Source organism: Hydra vulgaris, chromosome 03, assembly GCF_038396675.1.
Source record: "Hydra vulgaris chromosome 03, alternate assembly HydraT2T_AEP".
NCBI classification, from domain to species: Eukaryota; Metazoa; Cnidaria; class Hydrozoa; order Anthoathecata; family Hydridae; genus Hydra; species Hydra vulgaris.
In genome coordinates, this window is record NC_088922.1 from 30523017 (window position 1) to 30541048 (window position 18032).

The window sequence follows — 18032 nt, forward strand, 5'->3', positions numbered from 1 at the left end:
CGGTTTAACTTTAAACCGATTTAATTTTTAAATTTTAAATCACTCTGGCTTCCGTTGCTAAAGTCTCAATTAAGCTCTTTTACAGCTTGTGATCTAGACAACATTCTTGTCATCGTCTTACAAACAAGCTCTCCAGAACTTTCTTCAAATCTCTCAAAATTATTTAGTGCTTAACTGAACCTTAAACTTATTTTAGCGTTTAACTGAATCTTGTATTTCTGCTGGAAAATGGCATCTGTTCCAATTTTTAACAACTCTGGAGTACATTCTGACCCCTCCAACTATCGTCCAATCAGTCTTTTCTCTATCATTAGCAAGGTCTTTAGGCCTTTGATCAACAAATTTCTTACATCCAATTTTGAGTCAAATAACTTTCTTTCAGACAACCAATACGGTTTTCGATTATCTTGTTCAATGGCTGACTCGCTAACTGCTGTGACTAAACAATTCTACAATATATTATATAAAGCCAGTGAGTCAAGGGTTATTGTTTTTGACACAATTAAATCTTTCGATAAAGTTTGGCATGCTAGTCTTCTCTATATCTTTGGCTCATTTGGTATATCTGGGAAAGTTTTTGAGATTATCAAATCATTTCTTTCTAACCTCATTTTAAAATCATCATCGAGGGCCAACATTCTTCTTCATTTCCAGTAAGTTCTGGGGTTCTATTTTCCACTCTTCTTCATTTCCAGTAAGTTCTGGGGTTCTATTTTCCAATGTTCTTCATTTCCTGTAGGTTCTGGGGTTCTTTTCAAGGTTTTATCCTTGGTTCTGTTTTGATTCTCATCTAAATTAATGATCTTACTAACAACCTTGCATATAAAGTGGCTCTATTTGCTGACAACTCAACTTTATACTGCTGTTTTGAGGAAAAGTATTATCTTTTTGATCGTTTAGAGAAGCGGGATCAGATTCTAATGATTCTCTTTCTCTTTTAGACTTTTAGATTAAATAGAACCTTGGCTGCTATGAGATATTAGTTTGAGTGAAGTCAACTTTTCTTTATTCAATGCTAAAGTGTAAAATTTAAACATACACCATTATACTAACAAAAACGTGAAAAATGTTTTAGTTAAAGAAGTTACTGCATCACGCTGTACGCTCAAAAGATAACATTGAAAAAAATTTAGCAACATAATAAAAAAGCTCGAGGTAACAAAAGTTCGGGTTAAACGGTTTTTTTCTTACCGCGAATTAACTTTATTTTTAAAAATTTGTCTTCTGCGAAATTGTCATTACTAAAATAATAAGTCCATAATAAACCGTAAAATGTCTATGTCAACTATAATAAGCCAATTTATCTGAAAAAACTATGAAGTCCTTGTGCTTGTTATTTATATTTTTTGACTGCACCTTAACTAAATATTTGTTAGGTGAAAAAAATGAAATCAACATTTTAAAAAAAGAACTCAAAGTTTTGCAAGAAGCTGGACGTCAATTAAAAACTAAGAAGAACATCGAAGATGCTCATTCGTTATTGTTTAGTAAATATGTTACATTGCTAAATCGTCCTTATGCTTCTGATACAAAAAAATGGAAGAAAAGACTAAATATATTTAAGGTAAATATATATTTACTCTATGTAAATAGATCTAAAGCTTGATTAGATGATATTAACTCTATTCTATTTGACATATTCTAAATCATCAAGTTTCTTTGTAGACAGTTTATATAAATCTTCAAATTTGTTGAAAGGACTCTTGTTCAAAATTTTCTTTTTCTCTTTTTCTCTTTTTTCCATTTTTTAACATTTGCATTTGGTTTTTTGAACTCTCTGATCTTATTGTATCTGTATTTATCAGTCAATTTATCTTCCTTTATTTTAGGTACGTGGACTGATTTTTTTAAAATTGATTAAATACTAATATGATATTTATCATTAAAAAGTTCTCAAATACAGTATTTTAAGGGTGAAAAAATTATGAAAATCAGACAATTCTATAAAAAGTTATGACGTTTTTAGTAGCAAGTTTTCAATATATGGATTTCTTGATAAAACTGTCAAAAAAAATTTTTTTTTTACATAAATTGTTATAAATTTGTCAATTCTTATACAAATATCTATAATTTGGTATCAAAAAATGTTTTTTTTAATGAAATTTGTAATATTTATGTATAACAAGTTGTTATTATTTTACTCCACATCACTAGCCAATATTACAGGTTTATCTTAAAGTTGGGTGTTGGGTTGTGGGAAAAGTTTAACACACCCTATCAAAATTTCATTCTTGGGTAATTCCACATCAAATCAGTCCATTGAACCATGTGTCTTCTTTTTGTGTTATATTTTGACACATTATTCTTATTTATAAAAAAATACTGTATGCAAAATTTCAGCTAAAAATGTTGAGTAACCACTCAAGATACTGCAGTTTTAATATTGACCTGGTTTCCCAAAATGACCCGGTTTTGATAAGATTCTGAAAAAATTTCTTAAAAAAATAAGAAATAAAAATGACAAAAATATGAAAATAAACATATATAATGTTTTTATGATGCTGAATTCGATAAATGTACTTAAAATGCTGACATATTAAAGAAACATACTCAAAAGTTAATAAAACAACTAGTTTCTATAAACCAACTTTGGGGCCCATTATCTAAAAACACCCTGCCAAATTTTTTTTTTTGCTAATAATATTTTCAGCTGCTTAAAATCTTACTAGGCACCAAAAATCTAACTGGAAAAAAAACTGAAACATATAGAACATTAACTTCAAAGATATATCACTTTTTCAAGAAATCCCCAAAAAATATTTGTAATTAAAATAGAAATAAGTTAATCGTAATTTAAAAAGTTACTTAAATATACAAGATTTTCAAAGGTATTGAAGATTTGAGTTATTTTGACTGTATTTGTAATAGTTCACAATATTATTGCCATTTTACTTGTACTTCTTCTATTTCAGCATTTCTCCAAGATGTATAAATTGATGAAAGCTACAAATACCAGGTAGAGTTGTTACGCCAGTAGATCTTTCTTTTTGCTCTTCACGTTGCAATTGTAGACTTACAATCTCTTTATGCAAATGAAGTTAACAACCTTGATTTTCTTAATACAAAATTCATACATAGCATCTGATGTGAGAATTTGGATTCTGTATGATCGTTTTAAACTTTCTTGCCCTGTTAACCATTTTACAGCACCACTAATCCAATTGCTAGTAAGCGACCAGGACACCGGCTAAAAAAAAGAGACTTAATCCAATAAATTTGCCAGGACCGCCAAACCCAGCTCTGGCAAATTTATTGGATTTAGCAGGGATTGATAGCCGGGTCTAGAAAAAAATTTATAATTCTTAATATATTATAATTTTATGCTTATATTTACTACTTATTAAATATGGGCATACATTTATATATTTTTAAACTACAATTTACTTTCAACAAGATTGCAAGCAACCACTATTAAGTTATGAGTTACTTTAAAATAGAAAACAAGTTAAAATACTAGGAAACGTATAACTGAAGACTTAAAAAGCTGTAAGTTGTATAAAAAAGATAAACATTAAGATAGGTAAGAGTTATAAGGTTTTTTTTGATGTTCAAGCAAAAAAACTAGATTAATAAAAGTTTTTATAGCATGAAGGGACAGGATATAGCAAAAGGATGCAACTTCTTGAAAAAAAAACCAAACAAAAATGAGTTTTGGTTTATCATTATAGAGATGATAGCTCGTTTGAGCTTAGACCATGATTGTATTTGTAGAAAAAAGAAAGAAATGCAACCTTACAACAATGGGAGAGTGACTCAAGTTTGGCAGATAAAACAGGTCTAATTACATTTACAATGTGCTTTTAGACTTGGTCTGAGAGTAAGAGAGTTGTTATTCATCAATATAGGAATGCCAACAATATTGCAATATTTTTTGCAGCTAATAAATGAGTTTTGTAGTCTAACAAAAATTGTGGACTTTAAATCCAGACTTAAAATCCAAAAGCCACTGCAAGCCTTAGGCTGTTACAGAAGAGAGATCAGATTAAAAATCTGCTGCTTGTTCTAAGCAATCAAAAAGTGAAGACTTTTTGTCAAGAGAAGAGTACTAAGTCGTCAGTAAATAGTGCCACTTTAGATTTCATGAAGATTGTTATTGTAGAAAAAAAACAATACGAGAGCAAAGGTAAAACCTTTGCTACCCTTAAAGTTACTTGAAATAAAGAAGAGGGTAAGCCTTCAAGAATTACTTTGCTACTGCAGCTAAAAAGAAATAATTTAACAACCTCAAAATCTTTATATAAAGAAACTAATAACAGAGTAAAAACTAATTGTAGGATAGTTGAAGAGGTCAAAGTGTTTTCTAGAGTTTTGAAAAATTGGAACCACTTATTTACCACTTTTTAAAAGTTTAGCAATAATTGAAGAGAGTTCTAGAGAACACTTTTTTAAGACTATGATGGAAATCTATTCTGGAGCACAAACTGTAGAAGTGTTTAATTGAGAATTAACTTTAGCATTAGAATTGGATGTTTAACAATGGTAAGTTTGTTTAACTGTTAGGAAGAGTATGGCCATTATATTAAAGAGTCAAATTAGAGAAAGATTTCTTTGCAAATAACTCTGCTTTATTCTAGGGAGAAGTAAAAAGATCAGACCCATGAATTAAAGATTAAATGTTAGATTTACTTTAGTTAATGACACTATTGAACACTAACCAAAAGTCTCTAGAACCTAACATCTGAGATAAGGTACAAGGTTTAGTAAACTGAGAATAACAGAGCTTAACATCAGGCAGAACTTTTTTAAATTGGCTTTTTGCAATAATTAAAGGAAATTTGTTCTTAAGAGAGATGTTTTTGTAAAAAAGATTAAAAAAATCATAAATGTTTAATAAAGCAACTGCTCAAGATGGTGAAAACTGTGGAGTAGAATGAGGTTTGACTTTAAATTGAAGAGAAGTAATAAAAGCTTCCAAACTTATATTCCAGAAGGAATAAAAGCTTCCAAGATGCATACATATTATGAATATAAACATATATGTTTGCTATTTATTTAGATGCTGGTATTCAATATCCTTTCATTGTTATATAAATGTTAGTATTTATATGAATTTGTATTTGCCGAATTAGAAAATAATCATATGGATGTGTGGTGTGACTCAAGCAAGACAAAAAAAGAAGGCATAATCTTAGACAGATTTGAAAAAACATTGTATCGAACAACGTTTGGTAGAAAAGAATAAAGTAATTTAGGTATCACATGTAAAGAGGCAGCAGCTTCAGTAGAAAATGGTAGTGGTAGAAGTAAAAAAACTCGAAGAGAGTGCCTTACATATTGTATGAATGAGCTTTAGTTAAGAAAAAAAAATGCTCTAGATTGTTTATATTAAAGAAACGGCATAAAACTGTACCGTCCTGCGCAACCATCAGTGAATAAAAATATTTTTTGGACAGATTGGAAAATTTTGTTTATAATATTGGTATGATTAGTTATAATATTTTGTACACATATGTTACACGTGTAATGTCATCTGATATAAAATAGTAAGAAATATGTTTCAATACACCTTTATTCAACAGTATATCACTAATGAATGTAAAGAACATTGTTGGGGTTCCAATAATAGCTCTGTATTTCATCTTAGACTACAAAAGCATAATTTTCAGCAAAGTCGCCAATAATGATAATGTTTGATTGATCCATATTTTATTTTAGTTAGTTAAGGTACTATGGTTGAGAGTGAGCAATAAAAGAATGAGCTTGTAGCTTTTCAAAGCAAGATACTAATAGTTCAACAAACGTTGGAACATCTGCTGTTTAACTTAATAGTGTTGCACGATCAGTAGTTTGCCATTGCTTTTAGTGTCTCTCAAAATCATCTTTGTATTCTACAAAATTCTCATGCAAATATTTAGTGAGGGGTTCTTTACCAGGACAATTATCACGCTGTGCAAGCATGCAGTTTTTTTTTTCTACTGAGTAAACAATTTTTGAAAGTAAATTCTTATACTTTAGTGCAATATTTAAGGCATCTACTAGCAATATGGTATTTTGGTGATAAGAACAAACACAAACTGAATGTGTAACGCTTGCACCTGGCAAAATGCACCACTTTGGTCTAAGTGAAGCAAATTTTGAGTAACTTATTTGTATTTCTGGATTTTTTTCTTTGTATAATACATATAGTTCCTTTAAATTACACAAAAGCAATTTTTTTTGTTTATAGACCTTCTTTTAAATGCTAACATAATCTTTTTTTCCACAATTTAACAGAATCTTTTATTTCTTTGTGTTTGACTTTACCTTTATACAACGGAGAGATTTTTCTTTGCTTGTTATTCTGTAACTGCAAAGTTATTTTGTACTTCTAATATCGACCAACTTGGGAGTGCCAGTGTTAGAAGTTGAATTTTGAACATAGACTTTTTTCTTTTTTGATAAACTCATGACGTCACGCTCGACTTAGAATAGTCAGTATCATACCATTCGTGACAGAGTTTTCTGATAACAATCCTTTCAGACATTACATCATCTAAATTTTTAAGTTGCTTTTCCAGATAAGTGTTTGTATAAATTCTTCATTTCACTGATAGTTAACACACACAGCTCGTGTTCTAACTTCCGTTTTTGTTTTTCATCCATTTTTTGGCTTTTAAATGTCTGTCTCTTAGATATCTCTACTCAAAGTGTATTATGTTCTAGTCTTGTTCTAATTCTTTTTTTTGTCCCATGTAAATTGACCACCTAACTACTTTTTCTCTATGCAATTTTATGCAATAGATTATCTAGATCTATAGTCCTATTCTTTTTGGATCTTAATTTGCTTGATATATAACAAAGTATTGCATTTGGGCATCTTCCTTTGTTATCACTAAACATGCAGAGTCATTTTGATAAGTTGGTCATCAATGAAACATAAAGTTGTAATTGGTTTTAAAATATTTGGGAACAGTTTTTTCCTAAAAAAATCTGTACTTCTGCAAAATAAAACAAAATGCAACAGGATTAGATTTGCAATTAGTAATTGTTTTTAAAACATCTTTTATTACCTGGATACCAATGACATGATCAAAACTTGCATCCTCAGCTGATACATGAAATTTTGTCATCCATGGTCCATTGAAGTTTTCCAAATAGTGTAAATCTTTATAATGTTGCATAAAAATAAAACAAGTAAATAATGTGAAGGGGGTTTCTTCGATATCTTAGAATAATACAGCGTTTTTATTACATCTTTAAATCTCATCTTGTTCACAACTAAAACAGTTTTGACTGCCATACAATCATTTTCAAATAATTCGCAGTGTTCCAATTCTAAACACTTTAAGGCTTCATGACATAAAATAGCATTGTCTAGACAGTGCAAATGACAGTTTAGCTTGTTCAGATTCTTGCCCCAGGTATCACATATTTTGGTAATGGTAAAATGGTTTACTGACGCTCTGTCAGACATTGTGTTGGATATATTTGAGATTATTGAACTACAACATTCATTGTAGGGAAGCAAGTAAAAATCTCAATACGTAAGAGCTAAATGATCAACTGCACTACATATATGGCTTTTATAACCAATTGCTGTTCCACCCGGTAATTTGTCTAGAGCAATGACCTGACAGTTGTTTATAGATGTAACGTGAACGGTGTTAATATGAACACCCTCTTGTGTTGTTGCATTGAGTCTATGGGTAAGATAAGAATTACAGACAGCCCATTCTGCTGATTGCAGTTCCGCTATAGTTCCAAGTTCACGAGTCATTTGCTCAACAGTATAAGGATGAAGAATATCAGTAAATTTAACGCCTAAATATTGCCCAATTTTTTGATTTAGGAATCCGATATTACTTTTCGGAACATAAGCTAATAACATGCTATAAATTATCATCCTTATTTGTAAAGGGTAGGTCTTTTTATCTTCTGACAAATTAGCATTTGGTATTTTCCCCTTTTTCATCTGGTTCATATCATTTTTTAATTGAGCAATAAACTTTTATTTGCCTTCATGTCAGTATTATGTTTTACTTTTATTTGCATTAAATTTTTCTTTTACTTTTAATGTCTTTGTTTTTGCTTTAAGGTTGCCAATTATCCTTTTGTAATGATTTGATTTCATTTGTTGTTTTAGTTCTAACTTCTGCTTTTAAAGCTGAGATGTTTTCTTTTCTTTTGATATTTTGCCTGAGTACTTTTAACTTATATGACATGCTATTTAATTTCGGTTTTACTTGTGCTATTTTTTCCCAGTGATCTTTGGTTGAGCTTACTAACTGAGAAGATAAGTATGATAACTTTTTGAGGATTTTTTTTTTCATAGGGGTGAGTTCTTCTCATGCATGCTTTCTTGTTTCATTTTTTGTAGTATTTAAAGAAGAGAAAGGTTTGCTATTAAAGAAAGGTAAAATAGCAATTTGTTTATTGGTTGATAAAACAGAATACTCAGAAACAGGAATTGATGAATTACATTGATTAAGGTACATTGACTATGTCATTGAGATACTTTTTGAATGGTTCACAAAGGGTTTATTACAAAATTCAGTGAACTTTGAATAACTTCATACATAGTTGCTAACCCATTTTTTTGAAACATTAAGAACATTATCGAGTTGATATTTATTAGTGCTTAAGTTAAATATCTCATTGACTTGTTTAGGAGTTTTAACAATTGACTCACTATTAGTAAGAAATAAAAAGATTACATGTCAATTTTTATTCAGAATGTGTTTATTTTGTCATGCAAAGTGAAGTTAACAGCTAAATAATTCTTCACTGCACCACGAAACACACCACTTTTGTTTTTCGGACCCTTTTCTTAAAAAATTTCTTTAAAAAGTATGTAAAAACAGTTCATAAAATATAATTTAATTTAGGAAAAGTGAATCGATGAAATATTGTAAATGGTTAACAATTGTTAACATTATAATCAGTCGTGGACAGAAAAGGCGTGCGATCACACTCTATTCCTCTATACACATTTATTTATATTTTGCAACAACTTAACCACTGCTTGTTAGGTTTTTGAAAATGTTTTAAAAATACACTAAATAAAGTATAAGGTAATAAAACGAGAAATTGCTTTTAAAGATTGTATACCATAAAAGACATTTATTTAAATTATCGAAAGATATTATATTGTTAAAAAGTGAATATTTTACGATGAATGTAAATGTTTTTAAAACAATTTGTACAATCAATTTTATAAACAACAACAAAAATGATTGTTTTAATAAACTTTTTTTGAGAGTCCATAAATTTAATAGTGGAAAACATAACAAAGTTATTATTTTTATGTAAACTTTCTAATAAAATTTGTTTACACTAAGGTAAATGGTTTTTAATAAAGTTTTGAAATGCTATTAAATAAGTTATCATTGAATATTAAATAAATAATTAAAAATAATTTTTTATTAGAGTTTTAGTTTTTCAGATTTATATTAGTTGATTTATTTTTAGAGTTATTGGTTTTAATTTCTCTTTTGTTAAGATTTCTTTTTTTTTTTTATAGTTGAGCCTGTTAAGTCTTTTGTTGGTTTTTAAGCTCGTTTTTAATTATCTAAAGAGCTGTGGTCAATAAAAGTCAAAATAAATTAAAACAATACAAATAATTTTCATAAATTTGCAAAGTACTGATCATATTATTAGCATAAAAATTGGTTCCGTAAATTACGATTTGTGCGTACCTGTTTATCTATTGGTCTATATATATACAACTCTCGGAATTAGGAAAAATGAGGTCAGCCATATATTGCTGACCTCAAACTGTTAGAGCTTGGCATTAGGCCGGCAAAAAAAACTGACACAAAGGGATTAACATGAAACAGAAATGAGGTCAGCAATTGCCAAATGCCGACCCTGATTCAGAGGGTTGTGTGTGTATATATATATATATATATATATATATATATATATATATATATATATATATATATATATATATATATACATATATATATATATATATATATATATATATATATATATATATATATATATATATATATATAAAATTTAACAAATTGTTGCATTAGATGTTGCACTAGATCTTCCTTTAGCTCTAGTAAACATATTACTTCTTCACTTTATATATATTTTGAAACCTTGCACTTGCTGTCTCTTTTTTAAGTGTCTTGGTAATTGAAAAATATCTCTGTTATTAACAATTTATTACATCTTTCATCATGTTGATAAGTTGGCCATTGATAGAACATAAACCTGTAAAAATTTTAAAATTAAGAATGCCAAATTCGATGTTCTGTGAAACAGAACAGTGCAACTGAGTTCTATTTACAAACTTGAATTGTTTGCAAAATGTTTATTACTACCTGCTGGGTTTGACTCGATACAAAAAAATCTAATAGTGAAAATTATTTAAACACTTTATTTGAAATTCCCCTTCCCCACTTGTCTTTGTAATTACTTTATTTTGTAATTGCTACTACATATTTATTACTATTAAGATAATATTTTTAGTAATTGATTATACTTAACATACTTTAAAAAGTAAAATGCAAATATTACGATATTTAAACTACTTTAAACAGTTATAAAAAAATTTAAATTAGAATTGATAAAAAACATTATCGTCATACAACATTAAGCTTAATAATGTTGCAAACATTATTAAGCTTAATGTTTTATGATGATAATGTTTTTAATTAATTTTAATTTTTATAATGTTTATTATTTAATTTTATTATATGGGTGTCACTGCTGTTTCCATTTAATTAAATTTCTAATTATTTTGAGTGAACATTAAAAATTTGCAAAAAGAAATTTTAGTCTTCTAAAATCCTATTTGCAAATTGTTTTAAATTTTTATAAAATTTTTTAAAATTTCAAATTTCAAATTCAAGATTATTTGAACAAGAGAATTTTAGAAGACTAAATTTCTCTTGTTCAAATAGATTTCTTTTTAAAATGAATTCCTAATAAATATCTTGATATCACTATAAATAAAATAAAAATATGAAAAAGAAATTGTATTCCCTTTTCCATAATCTGTTCAAAATTTCTTCTTAATACAATTTTTAGTTTTAACAATAAATATGGTATAAATAAAAACTTTGCAAATGCTAACTTTTGCAAGTAAATTTTGAGCGTATTAAGTATATTTATTAGTTAAGTTTAGAATTTAAATTTATGGTTGTTTTGATTTGCAATATAGGAAAAATTAGTGGGTTGTACTTATCCATTAAATACATTCAGGGACCGTTTTGGACAGCGATACAAATATTGTTTTTTTTTGTTGAAAAAAACGACGGTATTCAACAATATTTCCGTTAAATTTTTCTGCGACGGGGGTACCGCTGCCCAAGTTTTTTTCCTAGAATAGTCCCTGACATCACACTAAATTTAACTTCAAAATAGATGTTGGAAATTATTGACTTCCATAATAAATAAATTTATTTGCAACAATGCAAATGATCCCAGTCTAAACATGGCTCAGATAAGTGGCACTTGTGAATTTTTGTGCTTTTACACTTACAAGATTCTCATCTCGCCTTGCTCATCTCATGTGCCTTGCGGTCTCCGAATTCACCCTATGGTGTTTTAAGTGCTTTGCTTGCACTTTTTCACAGGTAAAAACCCACTGGTCTTGATAAAAATACAAAATTACATCCACGAAAAGTTTAAGTATTTACTTTTTTTAATAAATAGGAAAGCTTGGGAAGACATCAATTGTTGAATAACTATGAAGTTTTATATAATGGCACAGCTAAATATGGTATCAATCAATATTCAGATTGGTCTCTTGAAGAGTTCAAAAATTGTAATTTTTTGTTTTGTTTCTATTGTTACGTTTTACTTTTAACTTTTTTTGTTATTTGTTAAATGCAAATGCAGTTTTTGTTTTATTTTATAATGAAATTAGAGAGCAGATATTTTTTCGAATTTTACAGAAAAAATATATAAAAATTATTTAATACTATTTTATAAATATTACAGATGTACAATTGTATAGTATTATTTCTGATTTATTTGCGTTTAAAAAAATACGAAATAAAAAAAGGTAATACAGGTAATATTAAAATTACTCTTATGTAAAACCAAAATTAAAAAAAAACAACTAGTTAAAATAGTGTGCAATGGTGATGAAAATTGTACTTTTTTAAATTTGATTTGAACAAAAACAAAGTGGGCGAGTAAACAATATAATCAGGTAGAGAATTCCTTATCTTGATAATTTTTTCACAATAGAAAAATCTTTGTGTATTATTTTTACATTTAATCATTTAATATGTGAATTAAGTTTTATATATATATATATATATATATAAAACTTAATTCACATATTATATATATATATATATATATATATATATATATATATATATATATATATATATATATATATATATATATATATATATATATATATATTAGGGTGTCCCAAAAAACAACATTTTTGAAAAATATATGCAGAGACCCCCTTAATGTGTTCTATCTAATACAAAAACACTAGATTTAAAATTTTTTTAGATAAAAAGTATTTTAAGGGGTCCCTCAAGACCCTCGAATATTTAATGGGTCCCTAATATTTTCAAAAAAAAAGTTTTTTAAAAGTATGTCAACCTGGTACTCAAATGAAGCAAAATTATATAAAAATTTCAAAAATAATATTTAATTTGGAAAAATTTTAACTTATTTATTAAAATTGTCATAAAATTACATAAAAAATGCATTTTTTTGTTTTTTGTTAAAAAATGTAATTATTCATAAAATAAAACCAAAAATAACAATTCTATATTTGAAATCTATATTATTTTTGAAATTTTTATATAATTTCGCTTCATTTGAGTACCAGGTTGATATATTTTTGAAAAATTTTTTTTTTGAAAATATTAGGGATCCATTAAATATTCGAGAGTCTTGTTGGTCCCCTTAAAATATTTTTAAGGGGTCCCTCAAGACTCTCAAATATTTAATCTTTAAAAACACTAGATTTAAAATATTCAAAAAAATTTTAAATCTAGTGTTTTTGTATTAGATAGAACACATTAAGGGGGTATCTGCATATATTTTTCAAAAATGTTGTTTTTTGGGACACCCTAATATATATATATGTATATATATATATATATATATATATATATATATATATATATATATATATATATATATATATATATATATATATATATATATATATATATATATATATATTAGGGTGTCCCAAAAAAAAAAAAAAAATTTTTTTTTCCTTTAGTTTTGTGTGTAGTTTTGTCCATTAAAAGTGAAAATAAGAAGATTATTGGAAAATTATGAAGTTTCCCCCCCCCCCTTCTTTTAAAGATTTTATGTGTACCTGTCATTCACCTCAAAAATGTTTGTTTTGCTGACCTGGCAGATTATGGAAAAAGTTATAGAGAAATTATCACAGTTTTGTAAATTTACTTTACTATTTTATGTGAAAATATGGCTTATGTGCACAAGCACAGTCGATGCCCCATTTAATGACTTGGAATTCTGCAAAGAAATGCTTATTTATAAAAAAATTGACAATGATGTTGCTGTTGCTGCCCTGGAAACATTTAATCAGCATCTTTGATATTTAACCGAAGAAATATCCCCTCTTTCATTATTTTCTGATAAGATATCTGATTGTGATAAAACTAAAATTGGTGAAACAATTCTGAAAAATATAAAAGAAAACTGTGAACATGATATAGGCTTTGGTTGGCAAAGTCCCCAACCACCATCCAAAAAAGTCAAAAATAAAAATTTTTCGATTTTTTTTTTTTTTTACTTTTAGTAGATAAAAATACATATGAAACTGATTGAAAATCTAAAAATAGTTAAAAACTAAAAAAATTTATGTCATTTAGGGACACCCAAATATATATAAAAATTATTTGAACATAATGAATCTGAATATTTAGTCTTTTGAACATAATGAATCTGAATATTTAGTCTTTTGAACATATTATCTTCTTTTGGAAATGAGTAAAACTAAAACATAATAAAAATGAAAAGTTCTATTAATGGTGGTAGCAAATAAAAGCTGCTTAAAAACAAGTTCTTTTAAGAAGATACTTAAAAGTTAAGTTAAAGCAAGGACATTTTTATTTAAAAACATTTTATCATCAAGTTATATTTTAACAATGACTATCATTTAGATCGTCTTACTAGAGATCTGGGAATGTTTTCTGATTTTTCTACTCAAAAGATTTATTTGAACAATGAAAATGAAATTTGTTCCATTCAAAAGAAAGCATATCCTAATTCAAAAGATTGGTAAGGAAATAAATAAAAAATTCTTTAAAAAAAAAAGTAAAATAAAACGTCTAAGAAAGTTTCATTTTTATAAAAGCTTTTTTTAAAAACCCTAAATTATGATAAATTTAGAAATAGAATATAAAAATCTGCAAATGATTATAAATATTTCAGAGGTGTATGAATAAATATTTTATATTTTTATATTTTTTCAGAGTTGTATGAATAAATATTTTATATTTTTGAGTTGTTCAATAATAAGAATTTTTACTAATTTAGTTTAATATAGTATAAGTATATATAGTATAATAATATAGTATATTAATAGTTAAGATTAAATTTTTTATTTTTTAATTTTTTTTTAATTTTTTTAATTTTTATTTCATTCTTTTTAGTTTTTAAAAACTTTGAATCTTAAGTTATAAACTTTAAATATTATACTTCAAGTGAAATAAGTAACTCATAAAAAATAAATATTGTTCATTGTTTAACTACTCCAACTATTTCAGGTGAAGTAAATAATTCATAAAAATTAAATATGGACAATTTTCCCTTAGTAAAAAAAAAAGTTTTTAAAGTGGATTACCCACATAAATTTGCCCAAGGTTATTGCACAGATAATCATCATAGATCAGATACCCCTTTCGTTTTTATGATTGACAAAGATTTTTTCTATGAGACAAAGGTGCAATATGACTTCTTGTCCCACTAACAATGTTTGCTATTGAAAATCTATTAACAGTAATCAAAATTTTTTTTATTATGCAGTATTTGACCTGTTGTCGAACTTTGTAAACAAGCAACAAATCTTTTCACAGTGCCATCTTTTTTATCACATGTTGGTTTGTCATGGTTTGTTGCAAAAAAATCCAGATGCAATGAACAGAAAAATCTTCAGCATGGTGACATAAATTGTTAAAATGTTTGCAGTTTTTATTATGTCCTGTACACAGAAAAATAATCAATCTTTATAATTATGCAACAAAAATTTATTTGATATGATTAATGGTTTGATGCATTGTCCAATCCAACATCATTGTTAGTCTAACATCATTATCCAATCCAACATCATAGTCTTCTGAAATTGCGCAAGAAGAAGATGACTCCAATTTCTTTTTAATATGGTAAATCATAGTTGGATAAAAGGAGCACTACCTGCTTCAATGGTAAATCTGTATTTCATCTTGTACTAAAAATATGTCTCTGCAAAATTTGCCAAGATAGTTGTCTCATTAAGAATAATTATCTCCTTGAGATCATTTTAATTGCTTGGATATGATTTGGTGATAAATGAACAAGGATTAAATTTATCAAGCTTTTTACACAAAAAATGCTTCATTGTTAGTTATAGTTCATAATTATTTCTTATTGTTTGCTTCAAAGGTCAGTTCTACCCATTGTTGCCCACTGTTTAAAAGCAACTGTTAACTTCATTTTGATTACTTTCATCACTTTTATATTACTCTTCATAATTATTATTTTGTGTAAGATAGTGTTGCATGTAATTTATGGCAACTTGCATGCTAGGACAACTGTTGCATTGGTTCATCTGCTGCAGACATGATGTTAATTTATGTCTGCATTGTGGACAAAGTATTCTATCTAGTACTAAAAATTTTATTTTATTGTATAGGACTTTGCTGTGCACAAGTTGTTTTACAAAGGCTGTCAGTAAAATAAAATTAACTCTTTAAATATCTATACAAATATTAATAAAGCTATCATAAGATAAAATTTGTCTGTTGTTTAATCTATTTAATTTAAAATAATTTTTTTAAACTTGTAACATTCTCCAACATTTATTGGCAAATTTTAAACTAATTTTAGTTTAATGTCTCTAGGAATAAATGAAAGTATAACCCAAAGTAACAAAACAATTTGTCTTGCTTATTTTAAAATCAAAAAAGGATCATCAAAAATTTTGAATTAAGTAATTTTTATTCCATCTTCAGAATTTAGCAACTTAATTTTTTTTATTTTTATATTTTAGCAACAAAATATTTAGGTAACTTTTTTTTTTCGTTTTCTTTAGATAGAGTTTAAAATTTATCATAAAATTTTTTTGCTATAAATAATAATATAGGGTTTAAAATTAAAATAACTGCTACAAAATCTATAATGGAGAATGTCGTGAGTCCAGATAGGGAGTTTTTAACCTTAGGTTTAAAATGTCATATCTTCATCATGCCCCAAGAGGCCTAAACCATATTTTACATTGAGATAGATCAACTTTCATTTGAAAAAAAATTTGAATCCAAGGAAGTTAGGCAACTCTGGGAGTTTATGAAAGTGCGACCTATAGTAATGGAACATAAAAATTGTCTTAAAACTTTAAATTGATCGTCACCACATCCTTGAAAGTACTGTGCTTAACATGTTTCTCTGTGCAATGATCTTGTTTGCCAAGGTTAGTATTTCAGAGTTAAAATTCTAGAGGTTTATTGACGCATCAAAAAAAAAAAAAAAAAAAAGAGTAGAGACCTTGTCTGTAGTCAAGGAGGGGATTTTGAGTTACTAGCTTTTAAGTCTTTTTTGAAAGCATCAAATCACATGGTTGGCGTTTATATGAGTCATCCTCGCCAATTTAAAAATAAACAACATTTTTTTGTTAACATTATTATTATTTGAACATTTTTATATTATTTTAAAAGCAGTTATTGAAGTGTATTTTTTAATATTATTTTAAAAGCAATTATTGAAGTATATTTTTTTAAATCAGGATTGGAATGTCAACAAAGATTAAAGATCAGAAAAATGTAATTTTTTTACTACTAATTTTTATACTAATAATTTTTTTATATTGGTGATTATAGTAAAAAGTGCATTATAAAGGTTATTGTGTAAAATACTATTTTTTAATTTTTAATATTGCTTTATTAAAGTTATTCATTGTATTTATGGAGTGTGTTAAAACCAGTTTTGCTTATGCTTAATGGTGTCTGGTATTACAGGTTTTGTGGGGATTTACATGACCCTTAAAGTCTTTGATATAACCTTTTGTGATACAACAAAAAAGTGCAAGGTTTTTTATATTCCAATAAATTGTCAAAGTTACTTTTTGAATTTTAATTATCTTAATTTTAATGTGTTTCATTGATATTGTTATTATTCTTAGTTAGCTTTTTAACATTTAAATGAATTGTTTTTTAAATCATTATTGATTTTTTATTTATGTTATTAACAATTCATTTAAATTGTTTGATACTTGTATTACTGAATATTGGTTGAGTAAATCTTCCTTATTGTGAAAATCAACTTAAGTACTTAGTTTTTACTTTTCTTTAATATTGTTTTTTCAAAAAAAAAAAATCTTCTTTTTTTTTTTGTAACATTTTGTTAATTGTCATCATATTGGTATAATAATGCAGGTTTGATAATGCCTCCTGGTGGTAAAGTAACATTCTGTTAAAAGGCTAACATTTTAGGAAGGCGGAGGCTATTGGCAGTGGCCTCGTTAAAAATGTTTGGAATCAAAATAATTTGGTTTCTGCCTCCAGTGGCTTGAACCTCTCAATTTGCGTTCACAGTCAGAGTTTTTTATTAGAGACAAAAAATTTTGAAGATCAACGGTAGTAAGGAGGCAGAAGCCATTGGTAGCTGCCTCCAGAAGAAATTTAGGAGGTAAAGTGATTTGGGCGCCCTGTCCAGTAGCTTCTGCCTCCCAACTGACTGTGGCTGTGAAATCGGAAGCGGAATTTTTGCCTCCCACCAGCGGAAGTAATGAAAAACATTTTCATTGTTTTTAAGTTAACAATTTAAATATTAATTAAAAGTATAAAATGTTTAAATATTAATTAAAAGCAAATATTAAAAGTTTGATATCAAAGTTGCGTTTTATATGATTTCATGCAAAACAAATAATTATTTTAAAAAATTTTAATTTT

At 27.0% G+C, this 18032-nt stretch overlaps 1 protein-coding gene across 1 annotated transcript in view; it reads left to right on the forward strand.

The window, feature by feature from the left end:
• The first annotated feature begins 1232 nt into the window (after positions 1 to 1232).
• The window catches only part of LOC136078080 (cathepsin O-like), a 64072-nt gene continuing 47272 nt past the window's right edge, over positions 1233 to 18032 (forward strand). The window contains exons 1-4 of the mRNA XM_065792917.1: positions 1233 to 1564; positions 11593 to 11704; positions 14052 to 14169; positions 16868 to 16904. Coding sequence (XP_065648989.1) covers positions 1316 to 1564; positions 11593 to 11704; positions 14052 to 14169; positions 16868 to 16904 — 516 coding nt within the window. The 5' untranslated portion in view covers positions 1233 to 1315. The remainder of the gene's footprint in view (positions 1565 to 11592; positions 11705 to 14051; positions 14170 to 16867; positions 16905 to 18032) is intronic.